The sequence below is a fragment of the Abrus precatorius genome, unplaced genomic scaffold, assembly GCF_003935025.1.
Source record: "Abrus precatorius isolate BTA unplaced genomic scaffold, Abrus_2018 Scaffold3, whole genome shotgun sequence".
Lineage (NCBI taxonomy): Eukaryota > Viridiplantae > Streptophyta > Magnoliopsida > Fabales > Fabaceae > Abrus > Abrus precatorius.
This window is the reverse complement of record NW_020874373.1, coordinates 36,298,498-36,321,676: the sequence shown is the minus strand read 5'-3', so window position 1 is coordinate 36,321,676 and position 23,179 is coordinate 36,298,498. Positions and strand designations below refer to the sequence as shown.

The 23,179-nt window shown below is 34.6% G+C and overlaps 2 protein-coding genes across 7 annotated transcripts; one reads left to right on the top strand and one right to left on the bottom strand.

Annotated features, from left to right (window-relative positions):
* Positions 1–811: 811 nt before the first annotated feature.
* On the bottom strand, positions 812–4,803 carry LOC113861711 (transaldolase). The gene is made up of 7 exons (XM_027494703.1): positions 4,513–4,803; positions 3,625–3,796; positions 3,397–3,446; positions 2,557–2,857; positions 2,060–2,248; positions 1,777–1,959; positions 812–1,592 (listed from the first exon to the last, which is right to left on the bottom strand). Exons 1-7 carry the CDS (start codon positions 4,692–4,694, stop codon positions 1,347–1,349), a joined length of 1,323 nt encoding a protein of 440 aa, XP_027350504.1. The 5' UTR covers positions 4,695–4,803; the 3' UTR covers positions 812–1,346.
* Positions 4,804–5,671: 868 nt separating this feature from the next.
* Positions 5,672–10,221, top strand: LOC113861246 (peptidyl-prolyl cis-trans isomerase FKBP19, chloroplastic). Of its 6 annotated transcripts, none has more exons than XM_027493944.1 (11): positions 5,672–5,801; positions 5,899–5,932; positions 6,007–6,153; positions 6,377–6,462; positions 6,566–6,623; positions 7,095–7,175; positions 7,263–7,307; positions 8,106–8,161; positions 8,591–8,666; positions 8,740–8,884; positions 9,784–10,059. In XM_027493944.1, the coding sequence occupies exons 2-10, from the start codon at positions 5,918–5,920 to the stop codon at positions 8,833–8,835; spliced, it is 660 nt and encodes a 219-aa protein (XP_027349745.1). In that variant the 5' UTR covers positions 5,672–5,801; positions 5,899–5,917; the 3' UTR covers positions 8,836–8,884; positions 9,784–10,059. The 6 variants fall into 6 exon arrangements, with proteins under 6 accessions (XP_027349745.1, XP_027349744.1, XP_027349743.1 ...); XM_027493943.1 differs by having other exon boundaries at positions 6,004–6,153; XM_027493942.1 differs by having other exon boundaries at positions 5,728–5,801; positions 6,004–6,153; positions 6,573–6,623; positions 9,784–10,033.
* The last annotated feature ends 12,958 nt before the right edge of the window (positions 10,222–23,179 follow it).

Genomic DNA, 23,179 nt, shown 5'->3' with positions numbered 1-23,179 from the left:
CAAAATTGCATAAATTTTGTAGGACCTTGCGAACCTAAAATGGGAGTAAAATTTATAGGGAGATTAAACTAAAAGTGACGTGATGGACACAACCAATAGTATCATAACAGCACATTAAAGTTTTTACAAAAATAAAACAATTTTAGTTTTAACTTTTGGATACGGTAAAGAAAGTTTATAATTAAAAAAAAATAAGTAAGTAGAACCATTTAATAATCATAAAACAGAAAAAATTTATAACTTTAAAAAGTTAGCTTCTAAAAAAGATTGTTGAATTATTAATATTATCTTTTATAATTAGTCCAATAATCATGTTACTCTAGCGTATTTCAAAATTTTATTAATATTCATGATGTTCTGGTGTATTTCAAAATTTTTGAATTTGGGCCTGTTCTTTAAGGCAAGTGTCTTTGCATGCCTTTTTAAGTACCCGCTGAGGCTTGTTGCGAAATTACATTGAACGACGGATATAGCTTTTCTATTGTCCAATAGCTGTATATACCATAAGAATTACGGTAACGAACGTTTAAAACAATTTTCTACGCAATATAAAGCAACACCGAGTTTTGCACGCACACTTTTAAACTGATTATACAATTATTCTTAAAAGCCCTTGTGTCGCTTGTTCTCTAAAATTAGTCGCAACTAGTTCTGGGGAAAAATTTAAAGAATAATGGTTCGAGAAACTTGATTCGTTATGCTTACAACGCTCTTTTGGAGAGAACTGAATTATTTTAGTGAATCTTATCTAATCCATTAAATGTTGCTTCTATTTGGGCACGCCACTCGCTTCAGGAAACAAGGAACATCCCGCAATTCCTCTATGAAGACACAACCGAAACACAACCACAATTGGAGTTATATGCAATTGACAGAACGAAACACGGTTAACATCTATATGTTACATTCCCAACTCCGAATTTTCCATAACCTTGTCCTTTTGGCTGTGTTTAGAGTCTACAGTCTAAAACTTTCATCTTCCTAATGACTTCATAGGATAAGGGAAGGGACCTGTTGAACAGACGCTATCCTCAATTTATTAGCTAAACATACATTTGTTGCGTATCGATAATAAAACAAACACAACAGAACAAACTGTAGTGCTGACGAACTTAAAACATAAATAACATCACAAACACAACCGAACAGAACCGCTCTGCCACTGTATACAGGGAAAGAAATAAAGCGCTTTACGAGGAGCGGGCAATTTCCAATTCATACTGTATCACTGTCGCCTAAATGATTCCAAGAAGCACATTTACAGTAGCACACAACGCACAGCCACTGCCTTTTATTAATCCATAAACGGCGTCATACATAACATTACTAATCATAACGATCACACTTCAGTGGCTGACCAACTTAAGAGAGTTTGCCTTCTCTTGCAGGGAATCCAGGAGGCTGTCAAAACTTTTCTTAAACGATTCCACTCCTTCAATTTCAAGCTGAGAACCCACAAAACCCCAGTCAACACCTAATTTCTGGAGAGCATTGTATATTCCTTCAGCTTCCGATTCATTTGAGTCTATTGTCCTGGATACGGTACCATGATTAATAAATGCTTGAAGGGCTTGGTCTGGCATGGTGGATACCTGGGAAATAAGAAGGTAATGCTATCAGACGACAAAGATAAGTTGAAGATTACTCAACTTTGATTTCCAAGTTTGTAGACACAATCATCGCCAAACAAATTCATTAAAACCAATACTATTTGCTTCAGATAAATTCCAAAATAACTATAAGCAGATGATGGAAGTGAAAAATATGATGGCTTACAGTGTCAGGTCCAATAAGAGGAGCAACATATAATGTGTCAGGATAGGCAGGGTTCTTGACGCTGGTCGAGGCCCAGAGGAGCCTTTGCTTCTTGGCCCCTTTTTTAACTAGAGCTTCCCACCTTGGACCAGAGAATTTCCTTTGGTAGAGCTGGTAAGCCAGGGCTGCTTGTGCTACTGCTGCCTACAAAATTTGATGTACCATGAAAATTGAGTATAATTGATATCCAGAGGTGTAGTAAATCCAAAGGCAAGTGTTGGCAATTTTGAAAATGAACAGTTACCTTCCCACGTAGATTAAGGGCCTCGGGGGTGCCAGTTTTCTCGAGGATCTTGTCAATGAGAGTGTCCACTCGACTGACAAAGAAAGAGGCAACACTTGTAACTCTAGAGAGGTCACTTAACCCAGATGCCTCAAGACCATCCAAGTAAGCATCAATTACAGCTTCATATCTTGCAAGAGAGAATATCAGCTGTGTAAACAAATACCAGAAACAAATTTAGTTTCCATCCATGCAGAAAAAAAGATCAAGTCAGATGACAGCTGGAGACTATGAGATTTTTAACTTTCTTCAAGAAACTACCTCACTTCTAACCACAATGAGCTTAAAATAAATGTATATAAGATTACTTACTGTGTAAACAATTAAGTATTGTTGTAATGACAATATCTATAAGATTACTTACCAAGTAGTTAATAGCATACTATAACAATATATAATACTAAATTAATAATTTACTTAATTTGCAGACTATATGACGGAATGTAGCACAAACTTACAGTCACATTCACACTTATCCCGTTAGCAATAACTTCCTTAATTGAAGGGACACATGCAGCAGTAGCTGGAATCTTAATATACACATTGGGGCGATCAACCACTTTGTGAAGCCATTTTGCAGCTTCTATGGTTCCCTCAGTGTCATCAGCTAGCCTAGGAGATACTTCAACAGAAACATAGCCATCACCTCCATCTGTTTGATCATAGATTGGTTCAAATAGTTTGCAAGCATCTTGAATATCCTTCACTACAAGTTCCCAATACGCACTTTCAATGTCTGTCCCTGCTTGCACAAGTTCCCTGCATGATAGAGTAATTTGTTTATACCTATAGAGAATGAAAGGAAATTGCTAGAGCAATAGTGCAATTTAAGACGAAGATGACAATTACTAACATATCCATAATACCAAAGGACATTATTTTCTTGTTCTCTTTTAAGTATCTTTCTTCTTGTAATAACAGTATCCATTAAATTCGCAACAATATAAGACCTGAAGCAAACACAGAAGTATACTTAAGGGATTGAAATGCTTCCCTTCCTATGAAAAAGAGGAATTAAGGAGTATCTCGTTAATGCAGTTTACTAATTAAACATATCATATGAACAGAATAACAAATCTACAACTAAAATAAGTCAATGTTTTCTTTCAGTTTATTGTTTAGAAATAAGCATAATATCTCTTCAGCTTCATGAATGAATTGCGAAAAAAGAAAGTTATTCTTTCCCCTGGGAAAAGCTATACCAAACATGATCTATTACAGTGAGCACACACAGTATGACAAGCATGTTCAAGGGTGCAAGAATAAACTTCAGAATTAACAAAAGATGTTGATGGTACCTGAACTGATCATTGTAAGCATTCGAGGAGGAGATAGCTTTCTGAAAGATCTGCAATCACATGTACAGCAATGGATTAGAGCAGTAACATCCAATTATTAAACAAAGCAAGATGTTACAACTCACAAGGGTTTAGACCGTTAACCATTATTGATTTCTCCATTATTATTGTTAGGAAAAATATTTACCCACATGGAGAACAATACCCAAAGAAAAAGATCATCATTACCGCAGGGTTGCTAGTGACACCCCTAACACCACTTGCTATAAGAGGAAGCAGATCCGTGACCGGTCGGCAGAGATTATCATACCATGGACTCTGCCCTTCTTTCTCATAAAGATCATGAAGCACTGTCCTCTTTGCGGTGCTTCCATTCCCATCTGTTTGGGAGCATCTAATCCTGCATCAATACAATCAATCATCAAATATTTCCAACCTGTAAGAGCTGTTTAAGAAACAAAACAAATCCTTCAAAATACTAGCCACTAAGAAGATTAGTTGGTTTCAAACTGTTAGTCACTAAAGAAAATCAATAATGCATTAATCACTTTATTTCAAAAAATTTTCTGTCACTCGATATCTCAGCTAAATGCAATGAGAGATCAAGCATTAGTATAGTGAAATGATGTTCCTTTTATTCTTTGCACAAATTACTTATGAAACGCGGGAAGGAAGTATTCATCAATCAATAACAAGAATTCTGTTGCCACAATAAACTATCACGTTTATATATAAATTTTAATTATAAATATATAAGCATAAAATAAATTATATCCCCAGCCTTATAAATGTTAACAGGCACAAGGTATACTAATGCAAAGTATCGAAATTAAAATTTGTTTTAGTACAAAAAAATAAAATAAAATAAACAACGTAAATAAAATAAACGGCAAAATGCATTTAATTTTCTTGTTTCGCAAAAATTAACTCTTAGCAGTAATCAAAATTTGTATTTTCATTTTATTTTCGGCCACCGACTTTCCACTACTAAAGTCACATCATACCAAACGCGCCCTGACAAGACACTTCGATGGTAAAGACGACGATCGCAGTTCTTTCGAGCTCAAATCACGATCTGGAAAAAGATGCAAGGAAGAGCTAAGAGAGAGAACTTACCGCAAAGAGGTTTTAGAATGGTGTGGGTGAAGCGTTGGGAGGGACGATGCAGAGAGGTTAGTTTTGAAATTGGCGTTGAAAGGTTGGAAGGAGAGGAAGCACTTTGGAGAAGATCTGTGGCGAAGGGATTCTGATAAGGAAAGAGTTGGATTTGGCGTTGAGAGTTTGGAAACGGAGGCCATTGGGAATTGCAAGTCACAAAGCAAGCGATGGCTTCGGGTGTGACTTTGATTCCATTTATATATAAATAAATTATTATAATAAGATCAGATATGAAAATGAAGTTGGTAGAGGGAAAGTTGGTGTACCTTTTGGATTGACCCAAAAGCCAGTTGCAGGGCAACAAAATAATAGGTGTCATAGGGGTAATTTAGGAATCTCACCATCGTTTCGTCGCCTAGCCGCCATCTGCTCTACGCTATCATTTTGTTTTCTTATTTAGATTAGATATATTACATTCAGTAATTCACGGATTATATATATATATATATATATATATATTATTTTTTTTCTTTTTTTTTAAATTATGAAAATATGAAATTCAAAAATTGTTAACATTGATGTAAGTGTAGATTGAATATTGAAATTTTATGAAGTTTCAACAATTGTTAATGACAACTTTTTTAAATATTTTTTAAAAAAATTATCAATGATAATTTTTAAAAATAAAAAAATTAAGATATCAAAAAAATATCACTGAGTATTTTTAGTGATTTTAAAAAGTTTTTATATTTTTATAAACTTTTTCAAAACATTATGTCTGATTTTTTTTTATTTTTTTTCTATATAAAAAAAGAGCTAATAATTTACATCAAATTTAAATTAGGCTATTTATGAAATAAATTAAGATTTATTTATTTTGAAGTCGGTTTTTTTAAAAATTAATTTAAAAATAAATAAAAGAGTTTGTTGTCCTAATCAACTTATAAGGATTATTTTACATTAACCAGTCAAGTTTTAATTTAAATAAATATAATTATATTAAATACTCTAATAATCTTTATACTATAATACATCATAATTTCAGCTTAAATCTTAATAAATATAATTATATTAAATACGGAAATGAGCTCTGCAACTGATATTGGGTGTTAAAATATAAGTGAGCTAAGTTAAGAGAATTAAATAAATTTGAAAAAATGACTAGTTAAATTGTGGTCTGGAATTGGAATAATCTAATAAATATTGGAGGAAGCATGCATCACTCCCATCCCAGTTCAGTTATGGCATCGATTTTGTCCTTATCCGTTTGTTATACTTATCTTGCTATCCCTAAATCTCAATCTCTGGTACGCATTTTCTCCATTCATTTTTTTTATTTCTAAGTAACTCGAATATTCAGCAACCATAACCATAACCATTACCATTGCCATTCATTCATTTCAGCAACTCCATAATTTCTCCGATGCTTCCTTCTCCGGTGAGTCACTACTTTTCTGTTCTCACATTCACACTCCTTCATTCTCTTTCTTACTTCTCTCTCTTTGCTAGCAACCAAACCCAACGCCAGGAGTCGAATTTGTTGTTGCGCGCCATCGTTCCAGCGAAGAAACGTGCTTCTCTCTTCCATCGCAACCGTTGCCGGAACTTTCTGCGCCAATTCCGACACCAGAATCGCTCTCGCAGCTGAATTTGCCGATAGTATTTCTCTATTTGATTCAATTAACGCCCGAATTTGCGTTTTATGAATAATATGCATTGTGTCTTTACTCGTTGCATCATCTGTTGCATGTTATGTTTGTGTTACGATAAACACGATACTGTTGTGTGCTGTTGAATCGCGTATTCATGAAGAGAGTGTACATTAAGAGAAAGCATAGCCACAGAGTTGCAATACAATGTGATGCGTAATTTGTGAAAACAGTGCCAGCGCTTAGAGGGAAGGATTATGGCAAGACAAAAATGCGGTACCCGGACTACACAGAAACTGAATCGGGACTTCAATATAAGGTGATGTAGTGCGTTGTAAATATTTTATCGTTAACCATGCTTTCCATTATTATAATTACTATTACTATTATTTTTTAATTTTAATTAATTTATATTTATCAAGAATGCAGGACTTGCGACCGGGGAATGGCCCCAAGCCAAACATAGGGGAGACAGTAGTGGTAATGCACTGAATTTTTTATTTTATTTTTTGGTTATCATTGTTATTGTTAATGTTATTTTATGGATTGGTTAGAAATTAGAAATCTGATCTAGTTCTAGCCAGTTATTTTTGGATATAAAGGTTCTGAATCAAAATGAAAACATTCTCAGGCTCATTTTTTCTATGGCGCTCGGGAGTTTAGATACCAAATTTTCTTGCTTCACTGGAATGGTTTTTTTGGTATGAGATAACTTTTTGAACAGATTCGACAATTTTAGTGAAGAAAATTACAGTCGCCTGTGTTTCTCCAAGTGGACTCTCTCTGAACCAAGATCCCCTACTGTTTGTCTTTAAAGTGCACAAATCTGAACTTTTTTTACGAGTTTACTAAATTGGATAGAAACAGAGTTAAATAGTTTTGAATGATGAGATCTGCAACTGCACACCATGCAGTTATTTTTACAACTTACGGGCTTCAATTTCCATTCAGGTAGATTGGGATGGCTACACCATAGGTTATTATGGTCGGATATTTGAAGCCCGGAATAAAACCAAAGGTGGTTCGTTTGAGGTACGAAATACTTTGCATCTTCTAAATGGACACTGGAGGTGATTGATTTTAGTTACACACCTGTTGCGCTGTTTTTCTGACATGCAGGGTGATGACAAGGACTTTTTCAAATTCAAAATAGGATCTAATGAGGTGAGAGACGTCATCTTTTAATGATTAAACTAGTTCCTTGCAACTCAAATAGGATCTTTGTTGTGAATACTGTTTCATGAGCCATGTTTACATTGTTTGCCGCAATGTGTGGACCAAGTAATGCAGAACGCGCTAGGGTCATAATTGTTTCGGCTTACTAGGATCAGAATGCTATTTCTTTTGTAAAATAACTTTATATTTTGTCTTTATTTTCAGTAATCTTGTATTTCCACCATCGGAAAAGAGGTTTTAGGATTTTCTCCCTTGGTAACTGCTGGCATATAGAAGAAGGAACAATTGTGGTGCATGTTCTTGTGCAAATAAGTGTTAGTACTAGTCCCTTGTGTTTCCGTTTCTTTTTTATACTCTTTTATGCATGTTCTGGTCTTGGTTGACATCTTATGTGACGGAATGATTTGCTCCCTTCCACTCCAATAACAAAATTATGAGTGATACCCTTTCTTTGGGAAAGACCACTAAGTATTCCTATGCCCTTGTGTTGCATGTATTTGTGTACTTGTTTTCAACTAAATCCATCACAACTGTTAATTCACTAAAATTAGCCCACTTCCATATTAAAGCCAACATATCCTTGGTTGGAACTATAAGTCCTTGTTTGCCATGAAATACTTCTTAGTTATGTCCCCTTCGTCATGCTTCTTGACAAAATGCTCCTCTGTGAAGTAGCCAAGGGACATTACTGTTGGATGTTGGGAATACATTAAGCATCAAATGTGCCTTATTTTCTCACTTTCTTGAGGACTGATCTTTTATGTACTTTGAAATTTGAATGCTCAGGTCATACCAGCTTTTGAAGAGGCTGTATCAGGCATGGCACTTGGAGGCATTAGAAGGTGCTGCATCTATTTTTCTAGAAATATTTGACTCATACTAGAGTTGTGTTATAAAACTAGGTTTTTTGTGCCGTTACCGTGGCTGAACTTTCTTTTGTTTTGTGAAAAAATAGTGTTTTGAGTAACATGTAATTGGAAAATAGTACCATGCATATTGGAAGTCCATGAAACACAACATTATTTTCTTGAACTGCAACTTCTATCAGTTCTAACTCTGGATTTGGGGGACTTAACATTCTGACTTTCCCAAGTTAAAATTGTGAATCACTGGGAATTTTTTGTTCAAAATTATCTGTTTAACTCTTTTTATTCTTAAAAAAAATCTGAGTATGTAAAAAATTTAGGCAAATGTATTTCGGATTCATATACTGTGAAAAGAGACATATAGTGAGAGAAATGCAAATTTCACTATGTTTGTCAGTGATGCAGGATAATTGTGCCCCCAGAACTTGGGTATCCTGAGAATGATTTCAATAAGAGTGGTCCAAGACCCACAACATTCTCGGTAAGAATTGAATGTTTGTTCAGCCACTATCTGAGTGTATTATGATGAATATACAATAAAATATATTTTACAGGGCCAACGAGCCTTGGATTTTGTGCTAAGGAACCAAGGGTTGATAGACAAGACTCTCTTGTTTGATATTGAGTTGTTAAAGATTATTCCGAACTGATTTATTGAATTCTGCATTGACCCTCAAGTATCTCCATCAAAACATTGAGGTTAGTTTCTCTGTCGTTATGTATCTGTATTTTTATTAGTGTATGTTGAGCTCTGTAAAACTGAGAGAATTGTAAGAGCAGGAAACCAATGAACTGATGAAAAAGACTTTATTGATGTTGAACGGTTACTGAAGTCTCTTGGGTAGGCTTAGAATACTCCTCTCGGCCAAAATACTCCTTTGCCTTGGTTTTAGATACTCTCTAAAAGAAATGAAATATAAATAATCAATTTGGCAAACTGTCTCAAAAACACGGGGCACATAAAGGATAAAATTCCTAGGTGCTAAAAATCCTAGATGATGGTAATATAAAATCCCTAAGACTAATTAAAGATCTCTTGAATCGGAATAAACTCTAAAATTTTGAAGAATAACATAGTAATACTTAAGTAACACAATAATCCTTAAATATGTTTCTCTATTTCTCAATTGTTCTGTTCAAACTATCATGTTCAAGTTCTTAATTTGTTTTGGAATTCAAAATACATGAAAACATAGCAGAAGAAATGAGGTTATAAAAATGATTGAATGTAACATTGAGCCCTCATCCTTGAGAGAGGCCTACCACAAAACCCAGAACCTCACTTCAGAATTTTCTCTCCCCTTTTTCCCTCCTACATTGCCTTTTGAAAGCTTTCACCCTTCCATTCTGTATTTTCGTCTTTTCTTCCTCCTTCCCCCAACTCAGCAGCACTATTTTATTTTTTTATCAGCAGTAGTACCATATAGCCCAATTGGTAGCAATTAATTATTTGTCGGATGATCATCTGTCTTGAAATCAGTTTGTTGAATAATAATCTGAAAGATGTGACGTATATTGTATAACCCGCAAGAGCTACAGTTGATTTAATTTTTTCGTGCTTTCTCATTACTTTCAAGAACTTGGTGTTTTGGTTGTAGGACCACTATTTACAGAGGCTATGAGAATGCATGCAGACAATTGTCCAATCTTATGGACATTTCGTTAACATCTAAATTTGATGCTTGTGTCAATTGGCTTGGGAATGTATGCTACGAGTTGTATTATATGTGTATATTGTAGCTCTTCTTGGTTTCTCTGGTGACAATCACGTGCACCAGAAATTCTCCCTCAGCTGTTGCAAACTTGGATTTACTGTATGTACATGGGATAATAAAACATCATATAATTTATTAAAAATTAGTAATCTTTAGCAGAAAAGGATTGTGTGATTGCAACGTAACAGCTGTTGTGAACTTGATAGCTGTTTTTTTGCAGATAGAACGTTACAATCGCAACTTTCGTTCAGCCTTAGATCATTTTCCCGTGTCTACTTCAATACTTTCAAAAGCAGCAAGAATCGCCGTAATATGAGAACTGAACACTAAGTGAAAGTTGGCGATTTTCCAAGTACACACGGATACCAAGTTAAGAACAGTGCTTAATCACGTAATCAACCTTGTACTTACGGTGCTGCAACATTCTGCATAAGTAACTTTATTTCTCCCATTTTTCTTCTCTGATTTAGATATTTCATAAAATAAGTAAGTAAATAAATAAAGACTTGTCGATCTTTGGGTCCGATTAATTAACAGAATAATTCATAAGTAGCATGAATTTTGCTCACAGCCACGACCATGACTTCTCAATCAATCTAAGGAAATGGAAAAATCAACTCCAGTTCAAAAGAGTTCTCCAAACACGCTCGGGCTTTAAAAGAATTTCAATCAATGTAACAAATAAGACAAAATATTTACAACGATCTTTTTGAGAAGCTTCAATACACAAATTGTCTTTAAATCAATGTGACTGATCTCAAAACAGACCTAATTTCTTTAGTCTAGAGAGAAGTTTTGAACCTAAACGAAAACATTAAATTATAGGGTTGTTTCTTTGGTATAATTTTTGTTTATTAAAGATTAAATTATTTATATAAATGTATGACTTAATATTGATATAATGAAATATTTCATAAGAATATAAAATCTTGATAATAATTATGGAATTTGTGTGTTAACTAAATTGTCTGTATAGTAGTAAATTATTGTATAAATTTGTAATTTTTATATTAAAATTTAATTTTTGTTAGATAAAAATTATAATTTTTAGTGATAATTATGTTTGAACTCATGATCTTATACATACTACTGAACCCAAAGGCAGAGGACAGAGGCAGCAATGGGGAGCCTCTCATCAGCAGGAGGATACTACACCTAACCCACCGATACCAGAAGTTCTTGCTGAAAGGGGGGGACAAAAATCTCTTTTCTGTAGTGAAACAATTAAGGTCTGAAATGATAGAGATGCAGCAATTAAGAGAGAATGACGCTCTTGAACTGTTAGTCCTTAGGAGAAAGAATGCTAATTTGAGGGAAGAGATCATAACCTACATACCTTCTCAGAGTACCCCTTTCGTCTAGGAGCAAGGAGAGTCTTCGGCCTTGTAGGAAAAGCCAAAAATATGCCTGCAAACAAGAACTACTCCTTCCATTGAACGAGATGGAGCATCAGGTCGGAGCTCGTTCATTCAACTTATCTTGGAAGCTAAGTTATCAAAAAATTGGAAGGGCCTAACATTTGAAAAATACGACGGAACCTCTGACCTGGAAGAGCACCTGGATATTTTTACAACTCAGGTCAACTTGTGCATAGACAATGATGCCTTGTTATGCCGGATCTTTCCAACCTCACTTCGAGGACCAGCTCTCAACTGGTTTATCAAGTTACCCTCTTCATCCATCGCAATGTTTACCAGGCGATTCAAATTGCAATTTACTATAAGCTGTCCTCATCCATTGACGTCATTGGCATTAGTAAATATCTGTCAGGAGAAGAAAGAGACACTTAGAGCATTCACGGAATGTTTCGGCAAGGTGACCCTCTCAATTCATAATCTGGAGCCAGCAGTCGCAATGCATCACCTTACCACAGTTTTGAATCCAAGATCTTTCGTCAACAGTATATGCAAAAAACTACTTGTTGATCTAGAAGAATTAAGAAGTCGGGCAATGAAGTATATGTAGATAGAAGAATTGGCCGAATATCGAAGCCAAGTTCGAATGGAGCAAAGATCAAATCAAAGAGAGGGTGACAAGTGATGAATCCATATTTTACTAGTATTTTACAATAGTTTTTAGTGCAATTAATAAAGAAAACATGCTAGAAATAGTAGAAAATCCTTAAAAAAATAATAAAATGTTGCATGTCACTTTTAAACATAGTTATTTTAAAATTCATTGATATTCTATGTAAAAAGTGACATTTCAAGTATGCTTTTGTAGGGAATTATGAGTTAAGTTCATGAGGATTAGATGATCAAAGGAAAAATAGAAGAAAAGTAGCACAAATTGGGGAAAGAAGTTGATAATTGAAGAACAGCCTCTGAGTGATCACTTTCATGATCACTTTCGCTGGTGAAAGTGATCACTCCAGAACCATAAAATGGAGAAGAGCTTCTGCGTAATCACTTTTGCTGGCAAAAGTGATCGTTCCATAGAGGTTGCAATGAGAAGAGTGTCTGCGTAATCACTTTTTCTGGAAAAAGTGAGCGTTCCAGAGAGTCCTCCAAGAAGAGTAGCTGCGCGTGTTCACTATTACCAGCAAAAGTGAACACGCGCAAGAAAGCAGCTTCTGCGTGTTCACTATTTCCAGCAGAAGTGAACACGCGCATGACATTAGCAAAGGAAGCTTCTGCGTGCTACTATTTTCAACAAAAGTGAACACTTTGAAGTGCGCGTGGCTACTATCACCAGCAAAAGTGAACACGCGCAAGTGGAAATGAATAATTAGCCTCTGCGTGATTACTATTGCTGGAAAAAGTGATCACGCCAGCAGAGCGGGAATTCTATAAAAGGCAGTTAGCTCAGGAATTTTACAGTTTTTGTTCATTTTTTATTTTCCATTTGTTTTTGTTGTTGAGAGAGTCAGAGAGGGAGATTGAGGACGAACACCAAGCTTCATTTCTTGAGGGATCAGATTGGAGATTGGCTTGAAGATATTTCTTCTTTATTCATTCTCTTCTCCTCTTCTCTTCTCTTCTCTTTTTGTAATGTTTGCTTAAACTCTTTGTGGTTAGGAACTGTGAATCAGAAATGGAAATGTTGAATTGATTTTGGATCTGAACTTTGAGTTTTGGATTGGATTGAGTGATTGATTCTGCTGTTAAAGTAATGATTGAATAGAAATTTGATCAACTAATCATAGAGGAACTCTTATCAATGAGAATTGAATTTGTTTCTCAGATCTGAATTAATTGCCAAGGTTATTGGTTTCTTAGGGATAAGATATCTTAATCTTGCAATCTTTTGGTTTCTCAAACTTAATGCAACATTTGATTGGATTAGATCTAAGGGATTGGAGTGATTTGATTAGATGCTAGATTCATTGAGGCAAGGGATTGTCCTTTGATTAATACAACGTGAAACTGATTGTCATTCCATCTAAATGCTTGAAAGTTCAAAACTTTATTGATTCAATGTTGAAGTTTTGGTGAAACAATTTCCTAACTACTCTTTCTACATCTGTTTACTATATACTTTTGTACTAACTGTTCTGTTTTACTTTCTAATTTCGTTTTTGATACATTCATACCAATTCCATCTGAAATTTGTAAAGCTCAACTAATTGTGATCTTGTGAAGTGGTAATTGAGAACTTTATTCCCTGAGGACGATACTTGGAACTCAATTTGATTCTAAGATTTTTTATAACTTGCTACAACAACACTAGTACACTTGCTAGTCAGTTTACTTTCAGTGCAACAACAGTTGTAAAAAGTGTGACAAGTTTTTGGCGCCGTTGCCAGGGAATAATTTGTTTCAATATCATTAGTAGCAGAGAGATGGGTAGATTGAGCATTTCTTTTGTTGTTTTACTTTCTAATTTTTCTGAATAATTTTTTTCCTATATTTGTGTAGTTTTCTGCATAATTTCATTTTGCATTTTTCTGCATAGTTGTAATTTTCATTTTGCATAATTTTCTATATTTTCTACATGTTTTGTTTTGTAATTTTCTACATAATTTTAGATTTCATTTTGCTTAGTCACTAATTTCATTTGAATTTTGTTTACTTTCTTTTTGTATACAAGAAAAAAAAAGAGTTGCTCTATTGTTTGATGGCAACCAGCAAGTATCAGAATTTTCATCAAAGCCAAGTTGCAAGAACAAGAGCTTATGAAGCAGATGCTTTTGAAGCTTTAATTAATAATTTTCAAGCTGGAGTTGCCCAAACTAACCCCTTGGTGTGTGATTTTTACAGCAAAAATGATTTGAATGAAACTTATGATGTGGCTGCACTAGAATTTCAAGAAGAAATCAATTATGGAGGAAATTTTCAAAGACCTGAATTTACCTTTCCTCATGTATATCAATCTCAATCTAACATGAGTCAGCCATATTATGATTGGAATCAACAAATTTCTGCTGCAACAACACCTTTGTCAAGTCCTCATTGTTCACAACCTTATTTTCAAGCATCATATTCTCAACTTCAAAGAGGACAACAACCTTCAGAGGCTTCTCCAAAAAGAATGAATGAACTTGAAGAAACTTTGCTCCAATTCATGGAATTTACTCAATCAAGTTTCAAGAATCAAGAGGGATCCATGGAGAAGATAGAGATGCAAATAGGACAAATTTCAGAACATTTATTAAATAGGAATGATGAGAAATTGTTTAGCAACACCATTGTAAATCCTATAGAGCAATGCCAAGCTGCTTTCACAAGGAATGAGGTAGAAATTTCTACTCATGAAGTTACTGAGAAAGGGAAAGCATTAGATAAATTTGAAGAAAACAAGATTCAAGATAAACAACAAGAGGATTGCAAAGGAGTGCAGTTAACTATTTTAAAGAAAGAAGAACCACAGGATAGCAGCAAGACACAACCTGAAAGAACCAAAAAGCGGTTGTTTGAAGATGCATCTAAGCCAATAGCTGAAGCTAAACACAAAAAGTTTCAATTTTTTCAAGCAGTGCAGAATTTCAAGCAGGAAAAACAGAAGGATGATTCTGTTATAAAAGAAGTCCTTGCTGTAGTGACATATGAAGACAATGAAAAGGAAGGAAAGAAACTTAATGAGCATACCAAACTGTTGGAAGTCCCTCCACTTTTATTTCTCTCAAGTTTTGAATTAAATGAAGAGTTGCAAGTTGGTGAGAAAAAGGGAAAACATTTAAAGATAGAACAAGAGCCCTTATCATCAAAATCATCTCTTAGGATCAAAGATCAATAGGCGTCAAGCTAGTGACGTTAAAAGAGCGCTTTGTGAGAGGCAACTCACATTTCTGAACCATTTTTACTCTATTTGCATTTTACTTGAACTTTTGTTAACTCTTTATTTCAATTTCAGCAATTTTCTGATTTTAGATTCTGTTTTATATGTGTTTTAGGAATAATGTGTTGATTCAATGAAGGCTCATGTTGTGGATGCATAAATGAGCTGATTGAAATTGAATGCATGAGGCAATTAAGTTTCTAAGGAGCTTTGAATAACAAAATGAGTCACTATTTTGCAGAAAAGTGATCACACAGAGCTTCAATTACAGGGTTCCATTCTGAACAATCACTTTTGCTGATGAAAGTGATCATGCAGAGGAGCAAGGAACGACACCCTTCTCTGGAACAATCACTTTTGCTGATGAAAGTGAACACACAGAACCCTTTGGAAGACACCCTTCTCTGGAACAATCACTTTTCTCAGTGAAAGTAACCACGCCCAGGCTTAAATAGAGGTAATGTGATGCGCGTAGTTACTTTTTCCAATAATAGTGATCACGCGCATGAGTTATGTGTAGTTTCAAGTTAAAGTTGATGCGCGTTACCGCTTTTTCTAGTAATAGTAATCACGCAGAAGGATATTACCTGCACGTGATCACTTTTTCTGGAAAAAGTGAACACGTGCAGCTCATTTCAAATTACTCAATGCAAAGCCCTCTGGAACGTTCACTATTTCTAGCAATAGTGAACACGCGCATGCTATTTACCCTCAAAGTGTTCACTTTTGCCAGAAAAAGAGAACACGCACACAACATCATCTCTACAACTTCCATTTTTTCTGAAAAAAGTGGCCACGTGCAGTAAGCGTGTCTATTAAAATGCATAAAAGGAACCACACAGAGCCATTTTTAGAATCTCAAATCTTCATTTCTTCATCTCATTTCTCAAATTCTTGATCTTTCTGACCTTTTGCTGAACGAAATTTGTTTTTAAGCAATCAATTGAAGTTCATTTTGCACATTTCTCCAAATCCAGGTCAATATTCTACTTCTCTGATTTAGAAATTAGGGTTCTTCATTTTGCAGAGTTGTGGAAAACACTGAGTAATGGAAAAATAGAAATTTTCTTGTTAATAACTAATCTGAACATGCAATTACAAGGCAATGTAGAGTAATTCTCACTTCAATTGATAGATTTTTAGATGGAAAAAGACCTACATTGACAGATTGCATGAGTTAACCTTAGGACTTAAAGTGAAAAATAGTTAGGAAGAAATTTCTGCATAATTGTAACTTTTGAACTCTAGCATTTTGCATTCAAAATCATGAATATCTGAGTTTAAATGCTTCAAGGAACCATATTCTGCATTGTTATGATATTCTTAAATTCTGCATTATTCATATTCTGCTATTCTGAAATTGAAAATGTCCTGCATTGCATTGCATTCATGTCTTTCAGTGTATTGAAATATTCTTTTTATGCAAGAAATTTAAAAAAAATGGTAAGGACATCAGACAACACTCCAGTTGGCTCTTTTAGAGGTACTCCTAGAACAAAGAGAGGAAGATTAGCAGGAGCCTCTTCATCAGGGCCAAATTCTCAACATGATCCAAGGTTCAGAAGCATAGCTCATGAGAATTATTTCAGAGCTAATATCTTGAGAAGAAAGATTGTCCAAGATAGAGCAATTGAGATAGCTGAAGACCATTATCTAGAATACAAGGAGGAAATTCAGAAAAGAGAATGTGAATCCTTCTGCATGATGGCTGGCATTGGCTGGAGAGACATTACACAAGAATTTTATGCCAATGCCATGAGATTCAAGGGAGATCAGTTGCCTAAATACCATTCAATGGTCAAGGGGACAACAATTGATTTTTCTGCTGCTAACATCAATAGAGTCCTCAACATTAAGACTTAAAAGTAACTTGGGCAGCAAGACTTTAAAGCATTCAGGGATGCTGAAGATAAGGACTATGTTCAAGTCCTTGAGAGGATTGGGAAACCAGGGACTACTTGGGAGCTAAATCTATCAGAAAAGCCCAAATGCATCACAACCAAGAACCTTTTGCCCTTTGCAAAAGTGTGGAGCACATTTATTTTAAGTTCATTCATGCCTGTTAGGCATAGCTCCACTCTAGCAGTGAAGAGAGCTGAACTCCTATATGCTATAGTTGATGACTTTTATATAGATGTAGGAGAAGTGATTAGTGGATGCATTCTGGACATCCTTAAGAGGAAAAGAGATTCTTTAGCTTTCCCTTCGTTAATAACTGTTCTTTGTGAGGATGCAGGTATTGAAATTGGCGATTATCAAATCAAAATTAGAGTTGCACATCCAATTACAGTAGCTATGATGAAAGAGATTTATGCTACTGTCTCTTGCACATCAGCAGCCCCAATTCCCTCCCAGTATAAAAGAGAGAATCCAACCACAATGAAGGAGAAGATAGCCTTCATGGCTGAAAGACAAAACTCCTTAGCTGAGAGGCAGAATGAATTGCACAGCAGTTTGAAGGCTGGCATCATGCTTCTAGAAGGTGTTCTCATGAACATTGGTCAAAAGATGGGCATGACCAAAGAAGACTTGTACCACACTCCAGATCAAGCAGAGAATGCCCAATGCTTGAAGTCAACTGTCTTCAAAGACCTCCCCATCTACAGAACTCATTTCCCTCCACTAACAGCTGCTGCAGAAGAGGAAGAAGATGATGAAGAAGAGGATGATTTGGAAGATGAGGATGAGAATGAAGATGAAGAGTAGACTAGGAATTTAAATTTCTGTCATTAGTTTAATTTTTGTAAAAAGATTGTAATTAGAATTTCAGACTTTTGAGTGTTGTAATTACATTTTAGTTTTATTTTGGTTATGAACAATTTTGTTTTAAATATCTACTAGCTTTGAATTTTATTGAATTTTTATCTGATAATTGATGAACAACTTGTGATGTTTTTGTGCAGACCATGCTCTCAAACTCTGAACAAGGAGCGCATGGAATGATTGAAATATGCACAGCTACCATGAAAAGGGGGTTTAATTCTGTACCTCTATTTTCATGTGTACAGCTTACATTTTGCATAAAATATTCACAAGTTAGAAAATATTAAACTGCATTATATTTTGTTTTCTTGATAAATAAACCTGATTTTCACCTCATTGAAATTCTGATTGTTGAATTACATAAGTTGTTTTTCCCATTCTTAACATGATTGTCATACTTGTATTTTAAAAAAATAAAGCAGTCTTGCCATTTTATTCATGCAAATTTTTGAAGTAAATAGTAAACTGAATTGATGAATATTATCTATTTACTTCCTTCGTGAAACTTGAACCTTTTCATTCATTGATGTGTGACTGATCTCAAATTATGATTCACTCTCTAGAACTTGCTTTGTTTCTTAACTGAATATGTTGTTTTGCACTAATCACATAAAGGATGGAGGCCATTATTCAGATTTACCTAGTGAGCCAAATAGACTGTCTTTCATTCTTGAATGTCCTAGTTAGCCCCTTTGAGCTGATAGCCTTTCTTTGATTAACCTCAATACAAGCTTTTCTAGAAAAACCATTTTACCTATTCAAATAGAAAAGAGACAAATTGAGTTGAATCAAAAATAAGTTTTAAAACTAAATTTGGGGTAACATCATGTTTCTAGTGCATTACTTGAGGACAAGCAATGTTCTAAGTTTGGGGTAGAAAAGGATTGAGAAAAGGATTGAAATGAATTAAGAAAGTTAGAAAAAGTCATGCAAAAGAAAATATGAAAAAGAAGTAAAAAGCTGCAAGTAAAAATAGAACAATGAAAAAGAAATAAAAAGAAATCAGCAAATCAAAAAGGAAAAGGAAATTGGTAGATAATTCAGCAAAAAATTAAACTGTGATTGAAAGTTGATTAAGAATAGAAACAGTTGATGCAGCCCTTACTAAGTTTAAAAGCTTATCTACTCAATTTGCATCTTTTTCTGTTTGAAATTAGCTGCATTGATATCCTGAATTCATTGAAATCATACTTGTCCTTGAGCCTTAATATTACCTAAAAAGTCCTCTTGATATGTGATTAATTGTAAATTTGCAAAGGAGGTAGAGAATATAGGCAAGCTTATGGCAGAGTTTGATGAATTTGGTGATGCTGAGAGCAAACACAAGCTTAAACACTAATTGAGTTAGAGAAACACTTTTGAGAGCTGTGATAATGTTTCTCAACTCTGTTTGCATGTAGCTTTAATGATTTGCTTGATTGAAATGAATGAGATTGTGCAGCAAACAGATAAGTCAAGTGTGACTATCATGATGAAGAATTGGTGAATGACTTAGTGAGAAAACAATTAGAATGCATTGAAGTAAAATGGATTTTTAATCTGAATTTTTCTAAAAAATGTAAAAAGTTTTTGGATTCCAATTAATAAGAATTTACACCCTTGATATGTTCTAATTTGCTTGAGGACAAGCAAAAATTCAAGTTTGGGGTAGTGATGAATCCATATTTTACTAGTATTTTACAATAGTTTTTAGTGCAATTAATAAAGAAAACATGCTAGAAATAGTAGAAAACCCTTAAAAAAATAATAAAATGTTGCATGTCACTTTTAAACATAGTTATTTTAAAATTCATTGATATTCTATGTAAAAAGTGACATTTCAAGTATGCTTTTGTAGGGAATTCTGAGCTAAGTTCATGAGGATTAGATGATCAATGGAAAAATAGAAGAAAATTAGCAAAAATTGGGGAAAGAAGTTGATAATTGAAGAACAGCCTCTGAGTGATCAGTTTCGCTGGTGAAAGTGATCACTCCAGAACCATAAAATGGAGAAGAGCTTCTGCGTAATCACTTTTGCTAGCAAAACTGATCGTTCCATAGAGGTTGCAATGAGAAGAGCTTCTGCGTAATCACTTTTTCTGGAAAAAGTGAGCGTTCCAGAGAGTCCTCCAAGAAGAGTAGCTGCGCGTGTTCACTATTATCAGCAAAAGTGAACACGCGCAAGAAAGCAGCTTCTGCGTGTTCACTATTTCCAACAGAAGTTAACACACGCATGACATTAGCAAAGGAAGCTTCTGCGTGGCTACTATTTTCAACAAAAGTGAACACTTTGAAGTGCGCGTGGCTACTATCACCAGCAAAAGTGAACACGCGCAAGTGGAAATGAAGAATTAGCCTCTGCGTGATTACTATTGCTGGAAAAAGTGATCACGCCAGCAGAGCGGGAATTCTATAAAAGACAGTTAGCTCAGGAATTTTGCAGTTTTTGTTCATTTTTTATTTTCCATTTGTTTTTGTTGTTGAGAGAGTCAGAGAGGGAGATTGAGGACGAACACCAAGCTTCATTTCTTGAGGGATCAGATTGGAGATTGGCTTGGAGATGTTTCTTCTTTGTTCATTCTCTTCTCCTCTTCTCTTCTCTTTTTGTAATGTTTGCTTAAACTCTTTGTGGTTAGGAACTGTGAATCAAAAATGGAAATGTTGAATTGATTTTGGATATGAACTTTGAGTTTTGGATTGGATTGAGTGATTGATTCTGCTGTTAAAGTAGTGATTGAATGGAAATTTGATAAACTAATCATCGAGGAACTCTTATCAATGAGAATTGAATTTGTTTCTCAGATCTGAATTAATTGCCAAGGTTATTGGTTTCTTAGGGATAAGATATCTTAATCTTGCAATCTTTTGGTTTCTCAAACTTAATGCAGCATTTGATTGGATTAGATCTAAGGGATTGGAGTGATTTGATTAGATGCTAGATTCATTGAGGCAAGGGATTGTCCTTTGATTAATACAACGTGAAACTGATTGTCATTCCATCTAAATGCTTGAAAGTTCAAAACTTTATTGATTCAATGTTGAAGTTTTGGTGAAACAATTTCCTAACTACTCTTTCTACATTTGTTTACTATATACTTTTGTACTAACTGTTCTGTTTTACTTTCAAATTTCGTTTTTGATACATTCATACCAATTCCATCTGAAATTTGTAAAGCTCAACTAATTGTGATCTTGTAAAGTGGTAATTGAGAACTTTATTCCCTGAGGACGATACTTGGAACTCAATTTGATTCTAAGATTTTTTATAACTTGCTACAACAACACTAGTACACTTGCTAGTCAATTTACTTTCAGTGCAACAACAGTTGTAAAAAGTGTGACAACAGGAGAGAATCTTTTAAAAATAACCAAGAAAAGGATTGAAGAGGAGAAGCTGAACGACCACCAAGGGGACCTAAATATGCCACTTATACTACTTTAAACACTAACCCGTCTAGAGTACTCGAGCAGGCATTAGCAACTGAGATACTGTCTATCCCTAGGCACGCAAATACCCCCTCGGGCAGACAAGTCAAAATCATGTCGATATCATAGAAACAAAGGACATACCACTGAAGAATGTACAGCCCTAAAAGATCGCATTGAGGACTTGATTAAAGTTGGGCACCTTCAAGGGTTCATACAAACACTAGGGGTGTCCATGGGTCGGTTTGGGTCGGGTTTAGGAGAAAAAAAAATCCGAACCGATCAAAAATTGATTGGTTTGATTAGGTTTGGATTTGTAAAAAAAATTGAAAATCCGAACCAAACCGAACCAAACACGAACGAGTTGGTTCGGTTTGGATCATCGGGTTGTCCGATTAAATAAACTAAAATAAAATATGTATAAAAAAATAGAAAAATATCAATATTTTTCATTTGAATAATTTTTTACACATAAATTTAACACAATTACACAACATTCTAATACAAATATATAAATTCAAAATAAGTCTCAATCAAAACAAAAAAATTAAATTCAAGAAGTGGATATATTGGGTTGAACTTGAACATCTGTAAATGCTTCAGCCTCAGCCATCTCTGAAGCCAAAATAATTCAAACAGAAACATAAAAAGGGGAAAAAAATTAGTTCAAAACGAAATAAATATAGAACTTTGAAGATATAGATTAAAAAATTAACAAGTTCAATACCTTCTCCAAGCATCGTAAGTTGATCCATTTCAGCCTGTAAATCAACCTTCTTGCTAGCTTTTATCCAATTTTGGGTACAAATTAAAGCTTCAACAGTTGTGGGACTTAAACAACTACGAAATGGGTCAAGAACTCGACCTCCTGTGCTAAATGTTGACTCAGAGGATACAGTGGACACTGGAATAGCCAATATATCTCTAGCCATATGAGAAAAAACATAATATTTCGTTGAGGACTTTGATTTCCACCATTGCAAAATATCAAATCTGGGAGCATTGTCTTCAACATCATCCTCCAAGTACCTTTCTATCTCATTCCTTTTCACTTGACCTTGCTTTTTTTTTTTTCACATTCATTCTAAATTCATCCTCCCATGCATCATTATCATCATTACCATCATTGCTAATATCAAGATTAGACTGAGAGGCAACACTACTAGATTCATCAATAGGATACTGTGTCATATAAAGTTCAACCAATTTATTGATGAGGTCCTTCAACTTTTTCATCAATTCATTGCATTTTTCTACACCATACATCCGCTTAAAACAAAACTCAAGGTACTCAAGCTTATAGCGAGACATCTCATATGCATGTACTCTCCATTTAATAAAGTTCTACCATTCCAATCACTCATGCCCCTAATTAAATATGAAATAGCCAAGTTGTTAGCACTTGCATTATCAACAGTTATACAACAAATCTTTGAAATCCCTCAATCTTTCAAGCATTTCTCTAGGTATTTACCTATGGTGTCACCTTTGTGGTCAGTAATCAACCTAAAGCTTAATATAATGAGCAGTCACACAAATATAATTCATGTTTTGAATTGAAGTCCAACAATCAGTCGTAAGTGAAACCATTTGATCATTTTTAGACAATATAGCTTTCAACTTCTCCTTTTCTGATTCAAACAGTAGCATGCACTCTCTAGCAATAGTTTGTCGAGAAGGAATTTTGAATCTCGGTTGAGCCTCAAGCATAAATTTTCTAAATCCGAGACCCTCAACAAACTTAAAAGGTTGCTCATCCATAATTATCATCCTAACAAGTGCTGCCCGGGTTCGATCTTGATTAAAATCAACAAGTTTAAAACTAACAGTAGAGGCATCCTTACTCTCCTTTCCAAGTGCAAGTGTTTTTTGTCTCTTATCAACTATCCTATTT